At 58.8% G+C, this 22,671-nt stretch overlaps 3 protein-coding genes across 17 annotated transcripts in view; 1 reads left to right on the top strand and 2 right to left on the bottom strand.

Moving 5' to 3' along the window:
* PDE4DIP (phosphodiesterase 4D interacting protein) overlaps positions 1 to 9,586 on the top strand; it is a 29,261-nt gene extending 19,675 nt beyond the window's left edge. For 5 of the 10 annotated variants that reach the window (XM_083867655.1, XM_083867654.1, XM_083867649.1 and 2 more), the window contains 21 exons: positions 2,268 to 2,356; positions 2,478 to 2,626; positions 2,727 to 3,042; positions 3,134 to 3,302; positions 3,423 to 3,539; positions 3,620 to 4,094; positions 4,326 to 4,561; positions 4,786 to 4,837; positions 5,074 to 5,291; positions 5,433 to 5,627; positions 6,151 to 6,372; positions 6,536 to 6,667; positions 6,782 to 6,901; positions 6,978 to 7,155; positions 7,239 to 7,363; positions 7,572 to 7,673; positions 7,843 to 8,030; positions 8,271 to 8,414; positions 8,487 to 8,625; positions 8,735 to 8,781; positions 9,019 to 9,586. In XM_083867655.1, coding sequence (XP_083723781.1) covers positions 2,268 to 2,356; positions 2,478 to 2,626; positions 2,727 to 3,042; positions 3,134 to 3,302; positions 3,423 to 3,539; positions 3,620 to 4,094; positions 4,326 to 4,561; positions 4,786 to 4,837; positions 5,074 to 5,291; positions 5,433 to 5,627; positions 6,151 to 6,372; positions 6,536 to 6,667; positions 6,782 to 6,901; positions 6,978 to 7,155; positions 7,239 to 7,363; positions 7,572 to 7,673; positions 7,843 to 8,030; positions 8,271 to 8,414; positions 8,487 to 8,625; positions 8,735 to 8,781; positions 9,019 to 9,051 — 3,446 coding nt within the window. In that variant the 3' untranslated portion in view covers positions 9,052 to 9,586. Of the gene's footprint in view, positions 1 to 2,267; positions 2,357 to 2,477; positions 2,627 to 2,726; positions 3,043 to 3,133; positions 3,303 to 3,422; positions 3,540 to 3,619; positions 4,095 to 4,325; positions 4,562 to 4,785; positions 4,838 to 5,073; positions 5,382 to 5,432; positions 5,628 to 6,150; positions 6,373 to 6,535; positions 6,668 to 6,781; positions 6,902 to 6,977; positions 7,156 to 7,238; positions 7,364 to 7,571; positions 7,674 to 7,842; positions 8,415 to 8,486; positions 8,626 to 8,734; positions 8,782 to 9,018 lie in introns of those variants that run through there. The other 5 variants (XM_083867650.1, XM_083867646.1, XM_083867652.1 and 2 more) reach the window with 5 other exon arrangements.
* Positions 9,587 to 9,777: 191 nt separating this feature from the next.
* On the bottom strand, positions 9,778 to 17,712 carry PRKAB2 (protein kinase AMP-activated non-catalytic subunit beta 2). 6 transcript variants are annotated; one of them, XM_083867671.1, is made up of 8 exons: positions 17,656 to 17,712; positions 14,836 to 15,013; positions 14,424 to 14,590; positions 13,508 to 13,601; positions 12,825 to 12,945; positions 11,369 to 11,502; positions 11,002 to 11,070; positions 9,778 to 10,663 (listed from the first exon to the last, which is right to left on the bottom strand). In XM_083867671.1, the coding sequence occupies exons 2-8, from the start codon at positions 14,995 to 14,997 to the stop codon at positions 10,586 to 10,588; spliced, it is 825 nt and encodes a 274-aa protein (XP_083723797.1). In that variant the 5' UTR covers positions 14,998 to 15,013; positions 17,656 to 17,712; the 3' UTR covers positions 9,778 to 10,585. The 6 variants fall into 6 exon arrangements, with proteins under 6 accessions (XP_083723797.1, XP_083723798.1, XP_083723795.1 ...); XM_083867672.1 differs by having other exon boundaries at positions 12,831 to 12,945; XM_083867669.1 differs by lacking the exons at positions 9,778 to 10,663; positions 11,002 to 11,070 and adding an exon at positions 15,936 to 16,060 and having other exon boundaries at positions 11,385 to 12,945; positions 17,656 to 17,675.
* Positions 17,713 to 18,217: 505 nt separating this feature from the next.
* LOC310912797 (flavin-containing monooxygenase 5-like) lies at positions 18,218 to 22,622 on the bottom strand. Its single transcript, XM_083867658.1, has 8 exons — positions 22,371 to 22,622; positions 21,077 to 21,265; positions 20,833 to 20,995; positions 20,090 to 20,232; positions 19,673 to 19,872; positions 19,234 to 19,583; positions 18,766 to 18,838; positions 18,218 to 18,675 (listed from the first exon to the last, which is right to left on the bottom strand). The coding sequence occupies exons 1-8, from the start codon at positions 22,503 to 22,505 to the stop codon at positions 18,318 to 18,320; spliced, it is 1,611 nt and encodes a 536-aa protein (XP_083723784.1). The 5' UTR covers positions 22,506 to 22,622; the 3' UTR covers positions 18,218 to 18,317.
* Positions 22,623 to 22,671: the final 49 nt, after the last annotated feature.

Raw genomic sequence — 22,671 nt, 5'->3', positions numbered from 1 at the left:
TTGCATGGCCTGATAGGAGTCTTGGTTGGTGCTCAGGTGTCTGCCTTCTCCACCTGTGTGTGTTTTGCTGTAGATCTATCCCTGCCTCTGTTAGCATCACTGCTGAGAAGTGCCCCTTAGGGGCAGTGTTATCCTAGGCTCAGGTGCCCCAGATTTTCTGGCCTGTTCTTTAAGGCCTCGTCTTATCCCTTATAGTCCCGGCTGAGCATTCCCTGCCTTCTATCACCCTCTGTCAAACTGTGAAGTGCTTTGTGCTGTCTCATAGCTCTTTGTGGAAGTTATTCCTTCCTCTCTGAATTTCCCCAAGGACCTTGCTTCCTGTCTCTTGTTCCCAGCAGTGTGAAGGTTCTTGTGTAGCCAGTGTACCTGGGTGTCCCTTGCTTGTGGCCCATGTACAATTTGCAAGGATGTAACTAATTCTCTGTGCCTTCAGGTGGGCTAAAAACTGGGGGAGTCTGTGGAAAAGTAGAGCTGTGGTTGCATCTCTTGTCTCCTGTGCTGGTGGCACACACAAAACTGAGCAGCCTGGTGTGCTCCTGCTGTGATGGGGGGTTCAAGCACATGGTGACCACCAGCCTGGGTGCAGCTGCCCTGTGTGCACACATCTCTGCTTCTCAGCACCAGCTTCCTGTTCTGCCCCTTGTTTTTAGTTGGTTTGGGGTCCTTCTTCCTTGAGAATTTGGCTCCCTTTTACTCCCCAGCCCTGGAGTGCTGGGAGCTGTGCAGAGCTGTGGGCAGTGGCAAGAAGTGGGATGCTGTGCCCTGGCACAGGAGCTGGTTCTTCCATGTTCCTAGAGCAGCTGTGTGTCACTCTGCTGTGGTCCCTTAGCCATGGTGACTCACCTTGAGAGCCTCAGGCCCTCAGCAAAATCTGCAGCCGACCGTCTGCATCCCCTCACCCTTCAGGGCCCCACAGGTGCTGCTGTCGCCCTGGCTGCTTCAGCAACCAACAGGTTCTGTCCCTGGGAGCTCACAGGGCTGTGCTTTGGCTGTGCCGAGTGCCACCTACAGAAGCTGCTGCTTCCCTGCGGTGCTGCTGTCAGAGCAGTCGCTGAACGTTTTGCTCCCAGAGCAGCATTTCTCCGTGATGGCTGTCTTTGCTCCCTGGGGCAGTGATGGCTGGCTGTGCTCCCTGGGGCGCGGCTGCATCCCATGCAGTGTGATGTCTGCCCAGGTTCAGCAGTGAGGTTTTTCCCAGCATTTTTACCACCCCATGGCACACGTGGGTCTCCTGAGTGTGTCCCCATCTATGAGCACAGTGCCCTGTGCAAACGCCTGCCCTGCTGCAAGGCACGTTCCTGGCTATTCTTTCTGAGAGCCAGATGCATCCCTGCTGGCTTCCCCTTCACCAGGGCTGCTTGGCATGTCTCCTGACAGCATCTCTCTGTTCCCCTGCTCTGCGTGTCTGCCTTACCTGGCAGCTCCAGAGTTGGTGGTGATGGATTTGGCCGCAGGCAAAACAGTTATCTCTCCTTTGGTGCACAGGCAGCTGCGGAACCTGGCCCTTCATAGCCCTAGGAGATAGTCTTGGGCCCTGTCTAAATGTCTCTCCCCCTGGGGAGAAGAGGGATTGGGGATACACCCATCTTCCAGCTCCCCAGACAAGGGGTTTGAGTCCTCTCCCAGGGTTTGGCACCAAGGGGACAGGAGCAGAGCTGTGTGCAAGCAGAAATGCATGACCCCCGCTCTGCCCAAGCCCCCCATGCACTGTGGTACAGGACACAAATGTCCCTTTACCTCTGCAAAGCCAGCACAGAGCTTGCAAGGAGCCCCAGGCCGTGCTTGGGCACTGTGGGCAGGGTGGCTGCTCCCGAGCTGCCCCTGACTGAGCAGGTGATGGTGGGGTGTGCACCTCAATCCTCCCACCGGGTTGGGGCAGTCCAGCGAGGTTCCCTGGCCCTGCTGCTGCTGGCTGTGGCTTGTGAAGTGGCTGCAGGGTGGGTGGTGCATCTGTCTGTGTGTCAGGCAGCAAACACGAGGTGTGGATGGGACAGGAGCCATTGCTGTGCTCCCATCCCCGGGGCTGTCAGCTCCCTCAGAGATGGGCCAGCACAGGGTCCAGTGTGCAGGGAGGGGGTGGCAGCACTCAGGGACAGCAGGGAAAAGTCGGTCCAGCCGGGGATATCCCAGCACCAGGTGTGTACGAGAGCAGACACCTGCCCTGGGGCTGCCTGCAGTGACCATGGGTATCAGCAGGGAGGAGGAACAGAGGCAGTGCTGCCAGTGCCGCTGCTCTGAGCGCCTTGTCGTGCTCTGCTGTCCCCTAGGCCAGGCCGCAGGTACACACACCGATGCCAGCACCAACTTCACCGACAGCATGAAGGAGGAGGCAGCCCGTGGATTGGCAACCCAGCAGGTGAGTCGGGGCAGCGCCACGCCGGGAACAGGGGTGACGGAGCTGGGCATTGCGCCACCACCAAACTGCGTCCTAGCCTCTTCGGAAACGACCCTGTCACCCTCTGTCTTTGTGCCTCTAGAGCAACCCCTGGGCCCGCAAGGAAAATGAGGGCACCGAAAGGAGCACAGGACCCACCGTGCCCGAACGGGAGCTGCGGGCTGAGGAGGAGCTGCGGGAGCTGAAGGCACAGCTGGAGGAAGCCGGCTTCTCCTCTGTCTCCCACATCAGGCAAGAGCCCTGGGGCGCTGGAGCCAGGGGTGGCAGTGGCGGGAGGGGACACCCTACATCCCGGCCTCTAACTGTCCTTTACTGTGCCTTGTGCCCCCAGGAAGGCGATGCTGAGCCTGTGCCTGGAAAACGCGGAGCTGAAAGAGAGGATGGGTGAAGCCACGTCGCTGCTGGAGAGCGGGGAGCAGGAGGAGCCTGGGCTGGGCAGCCCTCTGGCCCCCGAGCCGCGTAGGCTGCAGCGGAAGAGCCGCAGCTCCCTTGGGGACCGCCCGGCCGGAGGCAGCGGGGATGACCTGGGGTTCTCGGCAGAGAGGGGAACTGTGCCCACCAAACGCCCAGCGCTGGAGGCTCGATCCCAGGATGACATGCCCAAGAGACCCTGCCCTGGCAGCCCGAGTGGAGGGGATAGGAGCCATGTAAGTGCGCGGGGAACCGGGATGGAGATGAAAATAGAGATGGGAATGAGGGTGGAAATTGGGGGCTGACAGCGCATCTTCCCTCCTGTAGGTGGAGGGCTCGGTTCCCGGTGGGGGCTGGCCGGGGCTGGGCGCAGAGCTGCGCTCCCAGGTGGCACAGGGCCAAAGGCAGTGCCAGGAGCTGCAGGACAAGCTCGCTGCCTCGGAGGCCACAGTGAGGGCACAAGCTGAGCAACTGCAGAAATACCACGTCCTGCTCCGTGAGTTAAAAGCCAGGGTGGGGTAGGGGTGTGTTCTGAGCCCTGTGCACTGTGCTGTGCATGGGGCAGGCATAGTGAATCCTGCCCAGGGAGCCCTGAGCTGATGGCACTGCTCAGCAGGTGAACCTCAGACACAGCAGCTCAGCAAGCAAGTGCAGGTGGACTTCCAGGACCTGGGCTATGAGACCTGTGGGCGAAGTGAGACTGAAGCTGACCGTGACGAGACCACCAGCCCTGGTAAAGAGAGCCAGGGCTCCAGGGATCCCTGTGCTTTTGCCCTTCTGGTATAGAGAAGTGACACACTGTGCCCTCTGCAGAGTGCGAGGAGCCAGATGTATTCAGTGAGACCAGCCTGGGTGAGGAGCTGGGATCTCCATGCCAGCCAGGGATGTCCAGAGCAGGCAAAACTGCCCAGAAAACCATGGCCTTGGAGGATGTGGAGGCCCTGCACCAGCACATCCAGGACCTCAAGGCTCAGCTGCTCAATGCCAACAAGGTGATCCATAGCCTGCAGCGCCATGCCCGCTCCATCTCTGTCACCAGTGGCTACACCTCGAGCGCTGAGCGGCACCTGCCAGCTCCCAAGGCCTTTGAGTCCCCAGCCCACAGCCTCACAGACGAGGATGAAGGCTGGCAGTCAGATGGCCATGGCACACTCTGCCCACCCGCCCTGCGGGCACACCACGACCTGCAGAGCCTGGTGCACCGCGTCGCCCTGCTCGAGGCACAGCTGCCCGCAGCCAAACATGGAGCCTCTTTGCCCAAGGAGCTGCAGTCTGCCACTTGGCCAGGGTATGACCCTGGGGACTGGGACCAGATGGGGAGATATGGGGATTTCCAGGAGTTGCGTGAGGCTGGTGGCTCCTTGTTGCATGGTTTCCCTGCAGGCAGGTTCCTGGGGTGTTTATGTGGTGGGGCAGAGTCCCAGCCGTGGATGATGCACAGACTCCCTCCACAGCATTTCATCTGTGTTCTCAGGGGTCTAGCTGCCCTATGAACACCCTGCTTGCCCATCTCTCCTAGGAAATACAACTCTTTGATCCAGGCACAGGCTCGGGAGCTCTCCCACTTGCGGCAGATGCTGCGGGAGGCCCGCAGGGTGAGCCGCAGCCTGGCCCAGCACCTGCGGGACACCCTGCGGTCCTTTGAGGATCTCCTTCGTGGCACTGACATCGACTACTACCTGGGCCAGGGCTTTCGGGAGCAGCTGGCCCAGGGCAGGCAGCTGGCTGAGAGGCTCAGCGACAAGCTGGGCACTAGTAAGTACCTCCGGAGGGGCAGTGGGGCTGCATGTCATGAGTGTGTGATGAGTCAGGAAGGGATGCTTTGATGGGTGAAGAGCAGTAGACACTGTCACATCATGTGCTGTGTGGGATACCAACTTTGAGTTGGGCTGTCCTGTCTTGCTATGGCTCTATTTGGCCCAGGCATCCTGGGGCATGGAGACACTGACTGGTTCTTCTCTGGCTTGCTTTTTCAGGAGGAGATCAACAAGATGGGGAGGATAAAACCAGTCATGAACTCCTGGCACAAAGGTACCTGTTCCCAAGGAAGGCTTTGTGGGATGTGTTTGGGCACCCTGAGGCACCTATCACTGCTCTTGGGGTGGGGGCACAGGGTGCCCTTGGGGTCTCTGCCTCAGATGGATGTCCTGGGGCTGCCCTGTGGGCACTCTGTATCTCTGAACAGTCTTGTGGGAACTAGGGGGACATGGCATGTAGGAAAGGGCTGTGGGATGAAGGTCAGACCTGGTAACGGGTCACCTCTGCAGGCTCAGCCGGGAGCTCCAGCAGAAGGAGAAGGTGATTGAGAGCCTGGAGGTGAAGCTGCAGGAGCGCTCTGAGTCCCCAGGCAGCAGCTGCCCACCCTCGGAGTCATCCCACTCTGCCAGCAGCTCATCCTTCACCTCCGAGGGGCTGGAGCCCTGCTCTGATGGGGATGTGGCCAGCGAGTACAGCCAGTGCCACGAGGAGCCTGCCGCACACACAGGTGCTACCTGTAGTGCCTCTGGACACAGGCACTTGGCTTCTTGGGATGTGCCAGGGCCCCCAGAGCCCCAGGAGAAGGGCTTTCTGCCAGGTTGAGCCAGAGCCACCGTAACACCTCTCTCCATCTCTCTCCTGTCTCTAGGCCTTCACTTTGACTCCTTGTCCAAATCTGTTAGTGCTCCCCTGCCTGCCCTGGCCCCTGGGCTGTCCCCCTTCCTCCCTGCTGGGCCCCCTCCTCCTGCAGCCCCACCACTCCTGGGCTGCTGCGGGAATTCTGTCTGCTCCCTGGCTGAGGCACAGCAGGAACTGCAGGTGCTCCGGAGGCAACTGGGAGAAAGTGAGCACGCTGCCTCTTGGCTCGGGTTTGGTCCTGTCTGTCCTGCATGCTGTCCTGTAACACGTCATCCTCCCCCCTCTCTGATCTGCATGTCCTGCCCTTGATCCTTCCCAGGGCTATGGCTTGGAGGTTGGGTCCCACAGCTCTGGCTGGGGAACAATGGGAACATGTGGCTCTCATGTAGAGAGGACCTGGTGGGTTGGATGAACCCATCCAGAGACAGCATTGGCCCTAGGTGTAGACACTGCCATATCCCAGGTCCTCTAGGAAAGGGCTGATTTAGTAGGTGTTGTGTAGGAGTGCAGCTGAGACCCTCCACCTTGTGCCTTGTAATCATCAAGTCCTGGGAGAGCCCCTGCTCCTCACGGGGAATAGGTTTGATTGGGGCAGGAGATCAGCGATGGAGGACACTAGACTGCACTGTTGCGCAGAGCAAGAAGGAGGGAAAAGATAGAGGGATTGTGTTGCCCCATTCTTCCTCCCTGCTCATTGTCCTTCTCCCCACTTTGTCCTGTGTGTGTAGGTGTGACACTGCCCAATGCACCAGCAAAGCCCACAGTCCCACTAGCCCCCCTTGGAGAGGGCAGCAAAGCCCCAGCACTGTTCTGCCAACACGGAGCACTGCAGGGCCTGGCTGAGCTCCCCAGGGCCACCGACACCTGCACCCTCTGGGATGTGCCCTCACCCGGCCAGCTGCTCTGTGGGGCCCTGCCACTGGGGTACCCCTCTGGCCAGAAGCTGACAGGTATGGTCTGTTTTGGAAAGGCAGGGGCATCCCACCTGCCTGTGGGGGAACTAGGCGGTGATCTAGCACCACACCAGCTGTGGGACAGGGCTCTGCTATGGGGATGGCGAGGGGCAGGTGGTACAGCCTTTCCTGTCCTGAGCTGTGTCCCTGGCTGTGACAGGGGCAGACCTGCTGGAGGAACACCTGGTGGAGATCCGCAACCTGCGCCAGCGCCTGGAGGAGTCCATCTGCACCAACGACCGGCTCCGGGAGCAGCTGGAGCGCCGCCTGGCCTCCACCGGCAAGGCCAACGGTACGGCACTGCACGGGGCCAGGGCTGCCGGGGGCCAGGCCTCTGCACATCTCTCTGCTCACCCCGTACACAACGGGGCATTGGGGAGAGACTCAGCACTGGTCCCCTTCACAGGATTGCCCAGTGATGTCTATGCCCAGACACCGGAGCTGGGGCTGCAGCTGAGCAGGGAGAACCAGGCTCTGCACGAGGAAAACCGGACCCTGCGGCTCCAGCGTGACCACCTCTCCCAAGGTAGGGCTGGGGCTGACTCCCAGAGGGCACTGCCTGAGTGAGGTGGCAGTGACACTTCAGTGCTTTCTGTCCCCAGAGCTGGCACGGGTGCAGGAAACACTCCTGGCTGCCTGCTCCCGGGCACGGGAGGCTGAAGCAGAGCTGGGCCAGAGGTGTGGGAAGCAGCAGAGGCTGGCAGAGGAGCTCTCCGAGTGCCAAGAGTGCGTCCAGCAGCTCCGGAACGAGCGGCGCTCTCTGCAGGAGGAAAACAACAGGTAAAGTTTGGGGCATCGTGGCCTTGGGGCCACAGGACTGTGAGGGATGGCTGGCACCAGGGACCCCCGTGTCACCTCTGCAGGCTGCAGCACTCAGTGACGCTCCTGCAGCAGCAGAGTGAGGAGCAACGCCTGCTCCTGCAGACCCTGCGTGCGGAGCTGCACGTCTACGAGAGCCTCTCTGGCCCCTCTGCTGAGACACAAGCAGGTATGGGACCTATGCACAGCATCCCAGCCCAGCTCCCGCTCTTGGGGTGCCTGGCCTCCCTGCAACCCTTGGGTAGTCCCAGACACTTCTGTGGCAGCAGGTTGCACACACTGGCCCTGCTGGCAGGCAGAGAGGGAGGGCAGGACCCCAGCAGCCCTAGGTGTGGAGCCACATCTATCTACAGAGGCTCAGGTGTTTCTTGTTCCAGGCTGCTTCCCATCTCCTCCAGTGCGCGATGTTGGCACTAACTCAGCAGCTCCCCTCCTCTCCCCATTGCTCTCTGGCACGTCGGTGCTCCGACGGATGGATGGTGGGTACCAGAGCCTGCCCATGTACAGGGGCTGCTGAGATCTGATGAACTCGTGGCAGCACCCTTGCTGAGCAAGACTGGAGAGCTCAGGGCAGAATCAAGTGCCTGGGAGGGACAGGGTGGGTCATGAGGGGAGCGAACAGTGGTCCTCACCCAGATTGCTCCACAGAGCCACGTGGGGCAGATATGCTGGTGAGGAAGAGTGAGGGACTGATGGGGGCTCATGTCGTCGGCCGCCTGGACACATACCAAGCCCTGGAGCAGCACATCGTGGAGGGAAAAGCCCTGGCCCGGGAGCTGATGTGTCTCACACGCCCAGCACTTGGGCTGCCCAACTGCCTGCTCTCAGGAAAGGAGGTAAAGCGTGGGCAGGACGGGGTAGGCAGCAGCTGGGGGCCAGACCCTCAGTGCACTGTGTGTTACTTGGCTTCCAAGCCCAGAACCAGCCCTGAGGCCTGCAGGGGCAGCTGGAGGCAGGGAGCATTCCCTAATGCTGCCAGCACTGCCCTGCCACGCTGGGCTGAGCACGGCCACTCCCCGGGTGCAGCGGGATGGGGGTGCCCCAGCAGCACCCGCTCCCGCACCCCTCTCCTGCAGGCCCTGGGATGCACAGGCACAGGGCAGAGGCATCTGTGGGGCAGCGCCAGCACCCTGCATGGCATCCTGGAGGAGTGTGTGTCTCTCCTCACTGCCTTCTGGAGCACTGTGCTGCCTGTGAACCCTTCCCAGCACCAGGGCAAGGTGAGCAGGGGCTGGGGGCTGGCAGGGCACGAGGGCTGGGCACTCACGGCTCATCACACTCTTCTGTCCCAGGAGCAGGTGCTCCAGGATGAGATTGCAGCACTGCGGGCCCGGCTCTCCGAGAGGGAGGATGCTCTGCAGAGCACGGCCAGGCAGCTGCGCAGCACAGCCCAGCTCAAGGACAGCATGGAGCACTTCATTGTCAGCCAGTGTAGGTGCTCTGGTGGCACAGCCAAGCTGGCCTGGTCCCCACATGCCTGAGGTGGTTCTGCAGCACAGGGACCTCACTGACCCCATCTCTCTCTCTCTCTCTCCTGCAGTGACCAGGACCCACAATGTGCTGCGCAAGGCCAGGACGAACCTGGAGGTGAGTTTGCCCTGATGGCTAGTGTGGGTTGGGGTGGGTGAGCCAGTCCAGATGCCCTGGGGATGGAGACAGATGGCACACACCCTGTGGTGGCTGTCATGGAGTGCTGAGGCCTAGCTGGGTGAAACATGTGGGGGACACAGGGACACATTTTCCTTGTCTGTCCTCAACCAGCATGTCTATGTCCCAAGGGCACAGCAGTACTCTTTCTTACTGCCATGTGTTGTCTCTTACCAGGTGAAGGCCCAGCAGGCTCTGCCTGTTGCGTGAGCCCCATGCAGGGCAAGCAGCAGCATGGAAGAGCCCACTGGCTGCTGAGCCATGCCGTGCCAGAGGGCTGGAGAGGACCCAGTCCCTGCTGCTCTGAGGGCTGAGGTGGAAAGGGGTCTAGGGTGTCCAGTACTACACAGTTAGTGGGTTTGGGCTGCTGTGGTGGTTGCATGCCCTCCACCAGCCTTTGCTTGGCATGGCAGCAGCAGCTGCTGGCTTGGGCTTTGTCTGGCCCCTGCTTCAACACTTTCTCCCTTCCACCCACCCTCAGTGATCAGAGTGGGGCGGCACAGCCCTCCATGCTGAGCACCCCTTGCCCTGGGATCTAGTCCCCTCTGTAACCCGGATGAGAGTCCCTGTCCCTGCTTGTGGATGTATGTATATGTATATAGACAGAGGTATTGGAAATGCATTTTGGGGACTCCGGACATGTCAGGGCCCCAGTGCAGGAGGAAGATGTAAGAAATGCTATATTCTGTTCAGTGGCTGAAGAATCCCCAATAAAGGTTTCCTTTGGGTTGTGGTGTTTCTGGCATGCCGGTCTCTGCAGCCGTACTCCCCCTCCCCAAACTATCTGCAGCACAGGGTGCCAAAGGCACTGGCTGTCCCCAGGGTGCTGGCTCTGTGCCCTACCCTAACAACCCAAGGGCAGCTCAGTGCTGCACTGGGAGCTCCCTCTCCTCCTCTCCCTGCTCAGGACCCCCTCTCCAACACCAGGCAAGCAGCACCGCGAACAATAAATACTGTAATAAATAGAGAACCCCGTCTCACGGTACTGCTGCAGCAGCAGGTGGTGCAGCTGGGGTCCTCGAGTGCCTGGCTGGTGCCCCTCTGGCTGTGACAAAGTCAGCCCTGTCCCACAGAAGCAGCTGATGTTGGGGACAGGGCGTTGCAGTCCTTAATGGTGCTCTCACAGAAGCAGGCAGGACTGGCCATGTCCAGCTGTACAGTCCATCATGCTGGCTCGACGCTGAACCTCGCAGAGGGCTGGGGTTGAGAGCCCTCCTCAAAGCTGGGGGGCAGCCCCACAGCCAGGACTGTGGGACAGAGGGCAGGTGCCAGGCTGGAGTGTCACAGAGCCCCTAGCAGACAAGGTGGCCTGGGAGACTCATCACCAGGGCAGCAGTGCAACCTTCAGAAGAATACAATGTGTTCCTGAAGCCTGGACTGGGTGCAGCGCCAGGACCACCTTAAGGCCCTCACAGGCTGGAGAAGACAGGCAGGGTGAAAGCCCTTTTCATGTTGGGCGTGAGGAGAGGCTGTTCCGGTGAGCAGCAAAGTGGTCCCAGAGACTCACAGAAGCCAAGGGAAGCTGCAGATGGGTGGAAACCAAGGGCTGAACCATGGGCTAAACCATGCCAGTAGGATGGGACAGCGTCACAGGCCCCAGTGGCCCTGAGCTTGTTGCCGGGGCCCGTGTCCCTGCCAGATTGGAGGCTGGAGCCAGTGGCCAGTTGTCACACAGTCGTGTGGCCCAGTGTGTGCAGACAAGCAGCGTTTGGTGTCCTGCGTGGGGAGTGCGTAAGGCCCTGGCTCAGATGGGCTTGTACAGCAGCGTGGTGACGTACTTCTTCTTGTAGCGGTGCGTGGCACTAAGCACCATCACGCCGTCCTGTGGGAGGTACAGCATCAGCATGTGGGGCCAGGGCACCCCTGGGGCTCAGGGAGCTGCTCCAGCCTGCTCCTGCTCTCCCCAGTCCCACAACAGGGCAGTGGGGCAGAGCAAGGGCAGAGTCTGATACATGCTCAGCTCCCCCACGCTGCAGGCAGGCAGCTGAAAGGAATTGTCAGAATTGTCAGACTCTGCCCCTGTGCACGCCATGCCTCACCAGGCAGCCAGGTCCATCTCCACCCACCAGCTGAGCAGGTTCTGCTCCCTGCAGGTGCTGCAGGCTCCTGGGAACCACAGCAGCCCTGCACCTGCAGCCTGGCAGCAGCACCTGCCCTTACCTTGATGGAGAGTGCATAAAGATGATTGAGCATGACGTGGTTGGGCTCGGGCAGCAGTGCTGGATCACACTAGGAGGAGAGGAGTGTCACAGGGGAACAGCAGAGCCCTGATCCCCCAGCCCCTGCCAGCACAGGGAGCTGCTGCCTCAGGCAGCTTGAGCTGCCACTGCCTCTGGCTGTTCTGAACAGGAACAGAGCTCAGCTAAGCACCAGCAGGCCAAATCAGTGTGGTAAATGGGAAAAGTGACACTTTTCCTAGGAAATGCCAAGGGCTAGACCCCAGCCAAGGGGAGCCCACGCTCCCTGCAGATAGGACTCCCTTTCCAACCCCAGTGTGGCTCTCTGTGGGCAGTATGCTGTTACACACCGAGATATTGGTGTCCTTGTTGAGGATGACCTGGAGGAGGTGAGGTGGGAGGATGGGTGGGGATTTGAAGCGCTCCTCAGGCCGGTATATGTACATCTCTTGGCCATAAGGTCCCGGTGGGGAGCTGGATAAATCTAGAGAGGATAAAGGCAGAGACATGAAGTGACTGAAGCAGAATGGGTGAGCACAGGGCAGCTCCTAAGAAGCTGAGAAGGATTCAGCAAGGTCTTTCAAGCACAAACATCCTCCACAAGCCATGGGCAGGGATCTATTCTATAGAAACAGCTCAGCCTTTTCACAGCAGAAAAGGCAGCTGGGTGAGCCTGTGGCAATTCCAAGCAGAGCTGTAAGCTGGTACATGCACTGACACAACACAACAAGCACCCCATGTTACACATCACAAGACCCCTCATGCACAACTCTTGGCACAGCCAGCAAGGTGTCGCCTGGCACATTCTCTGCCCTTTCCCAATGCTTCCCCATAAAGCATGACTAAGTCCAGAGGAACCAGCCTCTGAAACGACATAGGAGATAGAGGTGTGCCTTTTGTTTTAGGAGATAGTCTCCACTCTTCCTGTTCCCTCCATGTAGTAAGCAGCTGGCTTGCTCCAGAGCTGTGCCCTCAGCAGCAGGGGCACAGGGAGCAGGTTGCTCTAGGTGCTGCCTGATGAGGAGGTCCAGGGAAGGCAAATAGGAACTCTACACTGAGCAGCTGTTGCAAATATAGGAGGGACCTCGGGAGCTTGTGGTCGCTGAAAGCTGGACTGGCAACATCTCCCAGCTACATCTGATCTGAACATTTGGGAACAGCCAGCCCCCAGAAGGGCTCCATGTCCTTGGGGTGCTGCTGCTTGCTGGCTTCTCTCCAGCAGTGTCTCTTGCCTGGGCTGGGAAAGAACATGGAGCTGAGCTGTATCTGAGATGGGGCTGTACCAGGGACAGAGACACGACTGAGCTTCCTGCCAGCATTTCACACTGAGCCAGCACCACCAGTGCCTGTGTGGTAACCTAACCTGCTGCTGTAACACAAGCAGACAGGGAGGTTTGCAATGTGCTAGCACTGGTACAAATTACCTTGGCATGAAAAACAAGAGTAGCTGCTGAAAATAAACTGGATCCTGCTATCACCTAGCTTGTACCCCAGATCAGATGACTTACAGTTGACCAGACAGAAAGGGCTGATGTTCCTGGCACTTCCCAGTCCGAAATGGCTCCTTCAGCCACACACTGCAGCAGTTCTGCTCTGGGATGGTGCTAGCACACAAAAAGTTACACCAACACAGCCCCTCCAGAGGGACCTCAGCTGTGGGCTGGGGAGGACATGCTGCCCAACACTCCTCATCCCCAGTGCAGGGCCACACCTCTGCCCAGGGGGGCTGTGCCCCCAGAGCAGCAAGTCTCAGAGCAGAGGAGGTGGAAAACAGCACATGCAAAGCTATAATGCCACAAAACTCACCCCGACCTGAGGTTTCTGAGCTTTCCAAGGAATCCACCTTCAATGCATCAAACACCTCAAAGTCAGACTTCTTGACATGGATGAGGTTGTTTATTGTCCCCATCTGGCTGGTAACCACAGGCTGGAAAAAACTGGGATGAGAATGTTCTGGTGCTCACCTCCAACTGAGGCACATTCAATGCTTCCTAGATCCTCCCAGTCCTAGCTGTCTTTGCTGCAACACTACCTCTGAACAGGTGGCTGGTGTCCCTCTCTGCCATGCACTTGTAGATCTGTGCTGTTTCCCTTGAGAGGATTTTCCTTTATCACAGGCTCCTACATCACCTCCTATTTCCATCCTGCTACATGCCCATGGGTAGATGTCTTGTCCTTCCTATGTTGCTCCTGCATGATTCAGTTTGGAGGAGAACCTGTGAGTGCTGACCTCATGGCCCATCTTCCCATTGCCAATTTCCAGTGGGTCTTGAGGGCTTTTTGGCATTTCCCTGCCCTTTCCAAATGCTTCCCCATAAACCATGACTAAGTCCAGAGGAACCAGTCTCTGAAATGACTCATGGGATGGAGGTGTGCCTTTTGTTTCAGGAGATAATCTCCACTCTTCCTGTTCCCCCTCTGCTGCAGTCATATCCTGTCTACTTCCCTGAAGAAGACAAGATCTGGAGGGATAAAGCTTGGAGCATTACCTCAGATGGATCATGGACCCACTGGCCATCCACAAAAAATTTGTATTGGTGCTCTCCTTCTGGAAGGTCCAGGATAGCAACAAAGTCATTGTGGCTGTGCAGAGAGAACAGATATGCAACAGCATCACTCTGTTAATGCTCTGAATGCTGCTCTTCAAGGGGCCCCAGGAACCATCACTGCCAAGCCCCTCTACCCCAACACCTTCATGCAGGGCTAGGCTTGCTCATCATCAGTGAACCAAGGCATGGCCACGACAGGCACGAGCATTCCAAGCACCAGCATGGCTCAAACCCCTGGCAGGCAGCTGCAGGTGGCAGTCCAGCCCTCATTGGCACAAAAAGTGGATGTGACAGACACCCTGTGCAAGACAGGCTAAGAAGAACACATGGACAAAGCTCTTGCCCTGTGCTGGCACAGCAGGACAGGAGAAAGTGGGACAGCTCTGTTTGTCAAGTCTGAAATTGAGATAAACTCATTCCAGATTAATTGCTAGAGTCCTACATGAGCTTCCATGTAAGTCACAAATGTGTTGCAGAACAGCGAGACCACCACTAAGGCAGGAAGATACATGAGGGACAAACAACTAATGCTCACTGGCAGCAGTACAACTAGGCATGGGGTAATGCTGCAGCCAAGCAAGGAGCGGACAGCTTCCAGAGGACTGCTGCATACCTGGGCAAGGCTCTGCTGCCAGCACTGGTTGCTGCATGACATCCAGCTGGGCAAGCAAAGTGGCCCATCCTGTCCTGTCCCTGTTTCACAACTTCCCACTGTCCCTGTAGCACCACTCAGGGAAGGAGCTGTGTATTTGTCTCAGCTTGAGTAAACACAGAAAAGCCAAGAGAGCAAAGGAAAATGTTCTCTGCACTGGAGCAGACATGAACATAAGAGTAAATGACTTGAGGGACTGGCTACCTCTTGATGAGTGGGATCTTGGTGCTCCAGTTGTTGAAGGATCCGGAGATGAAGACCTCCTTGCCTCCGTCAGCCCAGCGTATCACAGTTGGACGAGCCTGTTGGGATGGCTTCACTGACTCCTCCAGATCTGGCTGCCATGACACAAAATCCTTGTCCCCAGGAATCTGGGCAAAGAAAACCAGAGAGATGTGACTGAGACACAGAGACAACTGTTAACACATTCACACAGCTGGCCTCTACACCTGGCCTGTACAGACCACCTGCACATCACACACAGGAGCACCACAGAGCTCCTCCAGCCTCCCAGCTCCCCAGAAACCCCTCTGGGCACAGCTGGGAACACAGCCCCACACAGGAGGTGTGTGGAAGCTCCAGAGGGCAGGCAGGGAAGGGAGCAGCCAGCCCCTACCTTGGAGTCATGGGAGCTGAAGACACTGGGGTCGTCGGTGCTGCCCACCATGATCTTGTGCGGGTGCTCCTTGGCGGGGTGGGCGGCGCCGGAGCCGTCTGAGCGGTGGGACTTGGAGCCATGGCGCTCCCCAGACACCCGCTCGCTGGTGGTGTTCCCCATGGCAGCTCAGCAGCCCCTGAGAGGGAGACACAACAACACTCTGCCTTTGCCCACGGGCTCTGGCAGCACGGAGAGGAGCAAAAGAGCTGTCTCCCAAATGTTCTTTGCCAGTGGAGACAAAGAGCAATCCTAAAAAAGGCTAAAATTAATCCCAAGTTAATTTCCACTACCAAGTTTGGGAGCTGAATTGGAATACAACAAACAAGACAGCTTGACCTAATTGTAAGAACCATCACTCTAGTTAAGCTGGTATTTGTTAAGACTGCAAAACCAATACAACTTCACCTGTGCCCCACATCAGCCCTTGGCAGCCAACAGAGTAGAGCTAATGGGAAAAATAAAGCAAACCTTTATTGGCAAATCAACTGCCTGGCATTAACAGAGCCTCTTTCACAGTCCTGCAGTCAGGCTCTATAGACAACCCCTGACATCCAGCAAGAAAACAGCCAGGGAGTGAAAGTAGCAGCTGTTTTACAGTCCCCAACAAGTCTCCAAGAGCGTACAGGCAGAAGAGCAGAGCCTTGTGCCTCCAAAGGCGACAGGGAGCATTTAAAGTGTCCGAATGGAATCGCCCAAGCTGGAGCTTGTCCAAGGAGTGGGGCTAATGCTGTGGTGTCTGCAAAAAGCTCAGCTCTCAGCAGCATTTACTTATGATTCACCAGGCAAGTCACCATGTCAGCTGCAGCACAGCACAGCAAGGAGGACCATTTGTTGTGACCTAGCCAGCACCTGCCCAGCTGTCTGGAGGGACACAGTGAGGAAAGGGCAGCCCTGGCCACCTCAGTGTCCCTCTGCAGCTGCAGATGGGCCACCATCCCCAATCTCACCCAGCTCAGAGAAAGCAAAACAGGAGAACTGACCAAGCCATCAACAGCTACACATATTTTAGGATAAATAACAAAGCCACTGCAAGCTACACAGGACTTTTCAGGCCTTACCCTCCTTCCAGGAGCCAAGATGGATTTGGGTTCTTGCCCACTTGCAGGTTTATTTTGCAGCTTTCGGCTTACTGTGGGCTCTGCAGAGCAACCAAGGGGACAGCCAGCCTTGCTTCATGTGCTCACTTGTGACATTTGGAGGTTTGTTTAAAAGATCAAGTTATACAAAGGGTGCCAAGCGAGGCTGCCAGCCAAAGCCAGGCTTTAGAACATTATGGAGCAATTACTACAGTATTTCTTAAATCCAGAGGGCTAAAAGGCAGCTCTAGTGGGCAGCTAATCCATACCCCCACCCCTCTCAGTGCAGATGAAATATACCTGAAGATCCAGGTCAGATGAGCTACACCTCTTGCTCTGACATCTTCCCCCTCTGCTCTGAGGAGGCTCAGCTCCTCACAAAAACTGCCCCTGTACCACCAGACCTGCTGTTGAGGAGTTTCCTCTCCAGTATCTTCACTAAGGCTCCCTTACTCCTCATCTACAGGGAGGAAGGGGGGAAAAGCTGAACTGCCTTTGTAGCAGGACAGACCTGGGAGATATGTGCAGGTGTTAACACGTGCAAAGCTTCCCCCTCCCTTCTCTAAAAGGATTCCAAGTCCCTCTGTCCCTTACAGGTCACACTCCCCAAACACTCCCTGAGGTTTATCCCAAACAGTGGCTCCTGTCTGGCGGGTACCATCTGAACCCCCTGCACCCCACACAGGCACCCAGCCTGTGCCAGGACAGGTCTTTGTGCACAGCCTGCAATACTTGGCTTTGCTGAATTAACTTTTACAGCTCAAACCTTCCTGCATCCAGAACAGCCCTTGTAGCATTGGGAGATGGTGTGACACAGGTACATCCAAGTCATGGATGGAAATGCTTCTCAGACCAGAACCCCAGCAAACCTCCACAGCATCTCAGCACATCCACTCCCAGTCTGGCAGCAAGTCCCTGCCAGCCACAGCCCACAGCAATGTGGGTGTCTGCTTGCCCCATCACCAGGGTCCTTGGGCTCCAGACACCCCTCCCCCTTCTCATTTGGAAAATGACAAGTGAATTATACCCACTCCCCTACCCGGGATGTGCCATGCTTGCTGCCTCCCACCCGGCCAGTGCCCGCGCTGGGAAGCAGTGGCAGGCAGCCCGAGGGGCTTGTGCAGGAGGGACGGGTTCTCTGTCCAGCAGCACCGGGAGCACTGGCAGGCATTCCCAGGAGGTTTGCACCTGCGAGGGACGGGGTCCAGCACCTCGCCGGGCTGACACCGCCCGGGGCTGCCGTGGCCCGGGGAAGCCCGATCCGCCCGGGCTCTCCCTCTTTCAGAGACAGGAACCAGAACTGAGCCCTGATGTTGCCGTAAGGTTAAGGGGATGAGCTGGGAAACATTTTCCGGGAGCGGAAAACCCCACTTCGAGCACGCAGGGCTGGGGCTCGGGCTCGGCTCGGCGGGGGCGGTGGCGGGGCTGTCACGGTGGGTTCGACCCGCGGGCACCCGCGGGTCTGCCGGGGCCCGGGGGAGGAGCGGGACACACCGGCAGGGGCCGGGTCCTCCAGAGGGGCTGCCAGATGGGGTCTGCACCGCTGCAGGGTCCGGGACACCGCTACACCGCGGGGACGCGCAGCCACGCCTCACCCACCGCCTCTCGCACCGGCGCCCGGGGAGCCGCCACCCTCACACACACCCACCCACCCGTGACACCCACCCCGCCGTCCCCGGGCCCAGGCCCGGTCCGACCCCACCTGCCGCCGCTGCCGCCCCTCTCTCCGCCTCCGTCCAAGATGGCGCCACCCCCCGCCGGCCGCTGCGGGGCGCTCTGACCCGCCCCCGCCGCGCTCCGCGGCCGCGCCCCGCCTCCGCCCCGCGGCCCCGCCGCCGGGCATCCGCCATGCTTGCTGCGGGCAATGGCGCGGGCGGGCGCTGCATTGCCTCAGCCGCCGGCGGCCATGTCTGTTGCGGGCAGGGCTGAGGCCGGGCGCGGCGCGGCGCGGGGGGCCAGCGGCCGGGCTGCAGCCCGTGGGCCGGCGGGATCCCCGGGACCCCCAGGATGGCCCTCACAGACTGACGCAGCCAGGACCTGTGGTCTCCGATCCCCGCGGCACGGGGACAAGCTTTATTGCCCTTTCCCGAGGCGCCCCGCTTGGGCACGTTCCCAGTTTCCCCACCACCTCTGTGACCTAACCCATAGACAGAGCTTGTGGGGCTGCCGCGCCAGGATTTAGGGAGCTGTTCCCAGAGCAGCCCGTGACCAGACTTGGTGGTAGCACAGCGGGAAGGCGCAAAAGACACAAACCTTCAAGGAACGATTGCCTTCCTCCTCCGGCACAGCTAGAGAGACACAACAGGCATAAACCCAAGGGAAAAGGAGATTGCCGGCAGGACCTGCTGTCTCCTTCCCCTTAGGCTAAGGAGAGAGCGAGACGTAGACGAGAGTGGCCACGATCATGCCGATGCTGAAGAGAGCCGTGAGGACGTGTGGCACGGCGCTGGAGCGGGCAGGGCGGCCGCCGGCCCGCGGCTGCAGGGCCCGGACCACCCGCTGCTGCTGGGTTAGGATGGCGGCCCTGGCGCCTGCCCAGGCGCCCGGGCCCCGCAGCCGGTACTGGTACGGCGTGCAGGGACCGAAGGCCACCTCCATGGCCAGCTTGGGGTCTGTGAGGAACAGGGTGAGCACCTTGGGCTTGACCCCCAGCTGGCAGGCGAGCTCGTCCATGTAAGGGATGTAATCCACCTGGATGGTGTGCCGCTGGCTCTTCACGTACCTGTGGACAGGGAGGGAGGGAGAGCAGGAGGGTCTGACACGGGGGCAGCGGGGGTAAGGGTGGCAGGGCGGTGCTGCGCACGGGCCTTACCGCTCAGCCATTCTCTGCTTGGTTTGTGTGATTTCAGCCAGCATGTCGGTGGGCGGCGGCAGGCCCTGCAGTCCTGGGCAAAAGGAGACTGGAGCTGGAGGGTGGGCTGTGCTCCTGCCATAGTCTGGATGGCTCTGCAGCCCAGCCTGGCCTCTGTTTGCACGTAGGGCTTTTGGGGTGTGCTGCCATGTCAGGAGCAAAGTGGGAGACATGGGCAAAGAAAGTGACAGCAGGAAAGGAAAGGGAGAATGTGGTTGCAGGCAAGAGGACCAGTTAGTGGCCTCCACAAGAGAAGAACAGTACAAGAGTCACAGGAAAATGCAACGCAGTTTTTCCTCATGAAGAAGCAAAAGGAGGATAAAAAGCTGTGTGTGGAGAGGCAGCATATGACGGAATGCCACGAGCAACAACTTAGTCTTGGTGTGGCTGAGAGAGCCCAGCTGCATCCCCCAAACTGCCCTGACTTGCCTTTGAAGACACGGGTGGCCCAGCGACACTGGAGCTCTGAGATGGGCATGATGGCACCCAGGGGCTGGATGAGGCCGATGAAAGCCAGCGTCGGCTTCTCCAGGTCAGGAGGGAACACAAATTTGTATAGAGGAATCTGGTTCTCCACCACCTTCACGCAGCCCTCAAGGAATGGGAATGAGAAGCTGTATCCCGTAGCAAAAACTACCGCATCAATGTCTTCCCTGGTGCCGTCCTCAAAGATGGCAGACGTCTCCGTGAATTCCTGGATGTTCGGCTTCACCCGCACCCTGCCCGAAATGATGCGGTTGGGCAGGTCATCGTTGATGGTCGGGTGCTGGTCAAGGACCCTGGAAGGCACACACAGACCTCATTCAGGCCCTGGCAGGGGGATGGGCATTGTTGGACCAGGTACCTGGGGTGCTGTTGGGGCGCTCACCGGTGCCTGGGCTTTAGGCCATAGAGTGTGTGGTCAAAGCGGGTGTTCAGCTGCCGCTCCAGGAAGAAACTGCAGATATTTGGAGGCAGCAGGTTCTGGAGGAGCTGCATGAAGCGACTGATGTAGCTGAAATCAAAGGGGTACCCACTGCCTGCCACCCGGTGCAGCACCCAGGACCCACGCCTGGTGCTGAGGAAAACCTGGAAGGAAGGTGATGAGACGTGGTGGCATGGCAGCATCTTCAGACTGGGCTGGGCCTCTGCTGTGCTCTGGGGACACCGAAGGCAGCACAGCTGCTGGGGCCACAATAGCCACCCCCATAGAGAGGGGACAGGATGCTTGTGGCTGGGTGCTGGAGGGAGGGGAGCCCACAGGGGATGGTGGGGGATCCCATCCCTATGAGCTCTCCCAGCACACCTGCTTGGCTGTGTGGCTCAGCTCCACTGCGATATCGATGCCTGAATTCCCAATGCCAACCACGACCACCCGTTTTCCTAAAAAGGGCTGAGGGCTCTTGTAGTCCCGGCTGTGCAGGTACTGGCCATCAAACTTTTCCAGCCCTGGAAGAGAAAGGGAAGCCATGCTGGGCTGGGATGTGGAGCAGGAGGGTGACTGTGCCTTATTCAGACTGGTGGTGTGTTTTGGGAACTAGCTAGGATCAGTGTGACCAACAGGAGTCTTGCAGCCCTGGGGTAGTGCCCAGAGAGGTGGTGGCATCATCAGCATGGAAGATTGTCAGCATAGCCCTGAGCATCCTGCTCTGGCTTTGGGACTAGTCTGGCTTGGAGCAGGGCTTGGATTGGAGAATTCCATGCTTACATCCCAAAATTCTGCTGCAAGTGGTGTCTGGGGCCATGCATTTCCAGTAGAGGAACAACCATGGTCTGTGCCATCTTGCCAGACCCTGGTGACAGTATGCTCCTGCCTGTTTCCCAGCCAAAGAGAGTCTCCACAGCTGAAAGCTCTCCAGACATTTTACTGTGGCACCCAGAGGCAAGACCACCACCACTGCTGAGCCCTCCACCCTTGGTGAGGAGGTGGAGAGCCCTGCAGGTGTCTGGTCAGCAACATGGAGAGGGAGCCTGTCTCACGTAGGAGCGGCACGCTGGCAGCAGGCATTTAGGGATGTCAGGGAGCAGCGAGCAGCCCACAGGCAGTACCTGGGAAGGAACTGAGCGGGAGGTGTGCGTCGGTGTGGTGCCCACTGCACACCAGCACAGCGTCGAAGACGGCCGCCTCCTGCTTCCCCTCGCTCTCGGTCACCACCTCCCACTGCCCGCTGCTGGCGAAGTCGGGGCGCTTGGACACGTGGCACACACTCGTCTGGGCACAGGGGGAGCAGTGTCAGGCACCCCGTGCCCCACGTTCCCGCTGCTGCCTCCCCCTCGGCGCCCCGGCTCTCACCCTGAAGCGGATGTGGCGGAGCAGGTCAAAGTGCTGGGCGTACATGCGGAAGTACTCCATGATCTTGGAGTTGTGCATGTAGTTGGGGAAGTCCTCAGGAATGGGGAAGTCGCTGAAGCACATCATCTCCTTGGAGGTGTTGATGATGACGGAGCGGTAGATGCTGGCACGGCCGTCCTCAGGGTGCTCCTGTGGGAGCGGGGCACAGCTCAGTGCTGGGCCAGAGGAATGATGGGCCTCCTGCCTGCCCTGCCTGGCACCTCCCTCGTGGGTGCAGGATTAAGCCACAGATTGTTATAGCACCCATTCCTGCACCCAGCACTCTCCTATGGTTGAGACCTCCCACCCCAAAAAATAGGGATGTCGCTCTGGACTGGTGGGAGCCGGGCAGTGGTGACAGTGGGTCATGGTGGTCTTGTGCCTCAGTTTCCCCACTTCCACTCTGCTCCTATGAGGCAGTGCATTCCCAAAGCTCCCGTGGTGCCATTGCCCTGGCTGCCATATTAGGTCTTGCTGGTTGTGGAGCTAGCTCCATGGTTCCTGCTGAGTGGTTGCTCTGCCTTACCAGGTCTGTGCCTGGGCAATCGGATGCTTCTGCTCTGGTTCTGCCCCACCAGCCCTGTCCTTAACCTATCACAGGTTCCACACCCCACTCTGGCATAGTGCCATCTGTGTCCCCCCAGGGGTCTCCCACATGCATATCAGGGCATGGTGGGAACACTGGTGATCTTGTTGGTGGGTCCATGGGATAAAAGCAGCCTCATTAGGTGGGGGTAGAGACAAGCTCCAGGATTGTTCCAAGGCAGGGAGAGCCAAGGCACAGGGAAGACAGCATGTGGTGTGTCTGTGTGGGCAAGTGGCACAGAAGCAGAACAGGAACAACCATGATTCCAGGAAAGGGCTGGGCAGGACAGGGACAGACAGTGGAGTCAGATAGGACAAGATAGGTAGGAAAGGGGTGAGAGCGACCAAGAGTAAAACAGAGAAAGATGTGGATGAAACTGGGAAGGGAGGGATGGGAAAGGGGAAATCTGAGCTGGGGGAGCAAGTCATGGAGTGAAGTCCTTGGGGAGGCTTTATTCTGCTGGTGAGCTGGAGTTGAGTCCTATAGGCCTGGCACACCAGTTTGCACCACGCTGCCAAATCAGTTTTATTTTCCTGTGGTTCTCCTTGTTAACCTGCCTGCTTTTGCATGCATGCAAAGCAGGGGAGTACTGCGTTGTTCTCTGCCAAGGGCCAATCCCAAACCCATCTGTGCTGCTGCCACAGAGCAGGCTGGCTGCACAGGGCTTACCTCGAAGCGCCAGAGCCCCCCGATGTCCTTGCTTCTCTCAAAGCAGATGGGCTCCAGCCCCTCATCCAGGCAGCATTTCAGAGCGCACAGGCCAGAGGCACCGGCACCAATGATGGCCACTCTCTGGGCAGCCATGTCCCACAGTGTGGTGGTGGCAGGGATGCTGGAAAAGCTCTGGCTGGGAGTTGCAGAGCCAGGTGTGTCCCTCAAGGGAGGCTGCCCAGTGCTGCTCTTTTTGAGGGTGACTGCCCCTGTGCTTCCTGTGGGCGGCTGAGGAGTCACAAGATGTGTTTCTTCTAGA

This window comes from Zosterops lateralis, assembly GCF_965231275.1.
Source record: "Zosterops lateralis genome assembly, chromosome: 9".
In the NCBI taxonomy this organism is placed as follows: Eukaryota; Metazoa; Chordata; class Aves; order Passeriformes; family Zosteropidae; genus Zosterops; species Zosterops lateralis.
The sequence above is the reverse complement of the archived record's forward strand: the minus strand, read 5'-3'. Positions and strand labels throughout refer to the sequence as shown.

Coding starts and splice junctions, on each gene's coding strand:
- LOC310912797 (XM_083867658.1), bottom strand. CDS start 22,505: ATGGCTGCCCAGAGAGTGGCCATCATTGGTGCCGGTGCCTCTGGCCTG. Junction 20,996..21,076: donor TCCGCCACATCCGCTTCAGG/GTGAGAGCCGGG, acceptor CCCTGTGCCCAG/ACGAGTGTGTGCCACGTGTC. Junction 18,676..18,765: donor AAGCAGAGAATGGCTGAGCG/GTAAGGCCCGTG, acceptor CCCTGTCCACAG/GTACGTGAAGAGCCAGCGGC.
- PRKAB2 (XM_083867667.1), bottom strand. CDS start 14,997: ATGGGGAACACCACCAGCGAGCGGGTGTCTGGGGAGCGCCATGGCTCC. Junction 14,591..14,835: donor TCAGCTCCCATGACTCCAAG/GTAGGGGCTGGC, acceptor TTCTTTGCCCAG/ATTCCTGGGGACAAGGATTT. Junction 13,602..14,423: donor AAGATCCCACTCATCAAGAG/GTAGCCAGTCCC, acceptor CTCTCTGCACAG/CCACAATGACTTTGTTGCTA.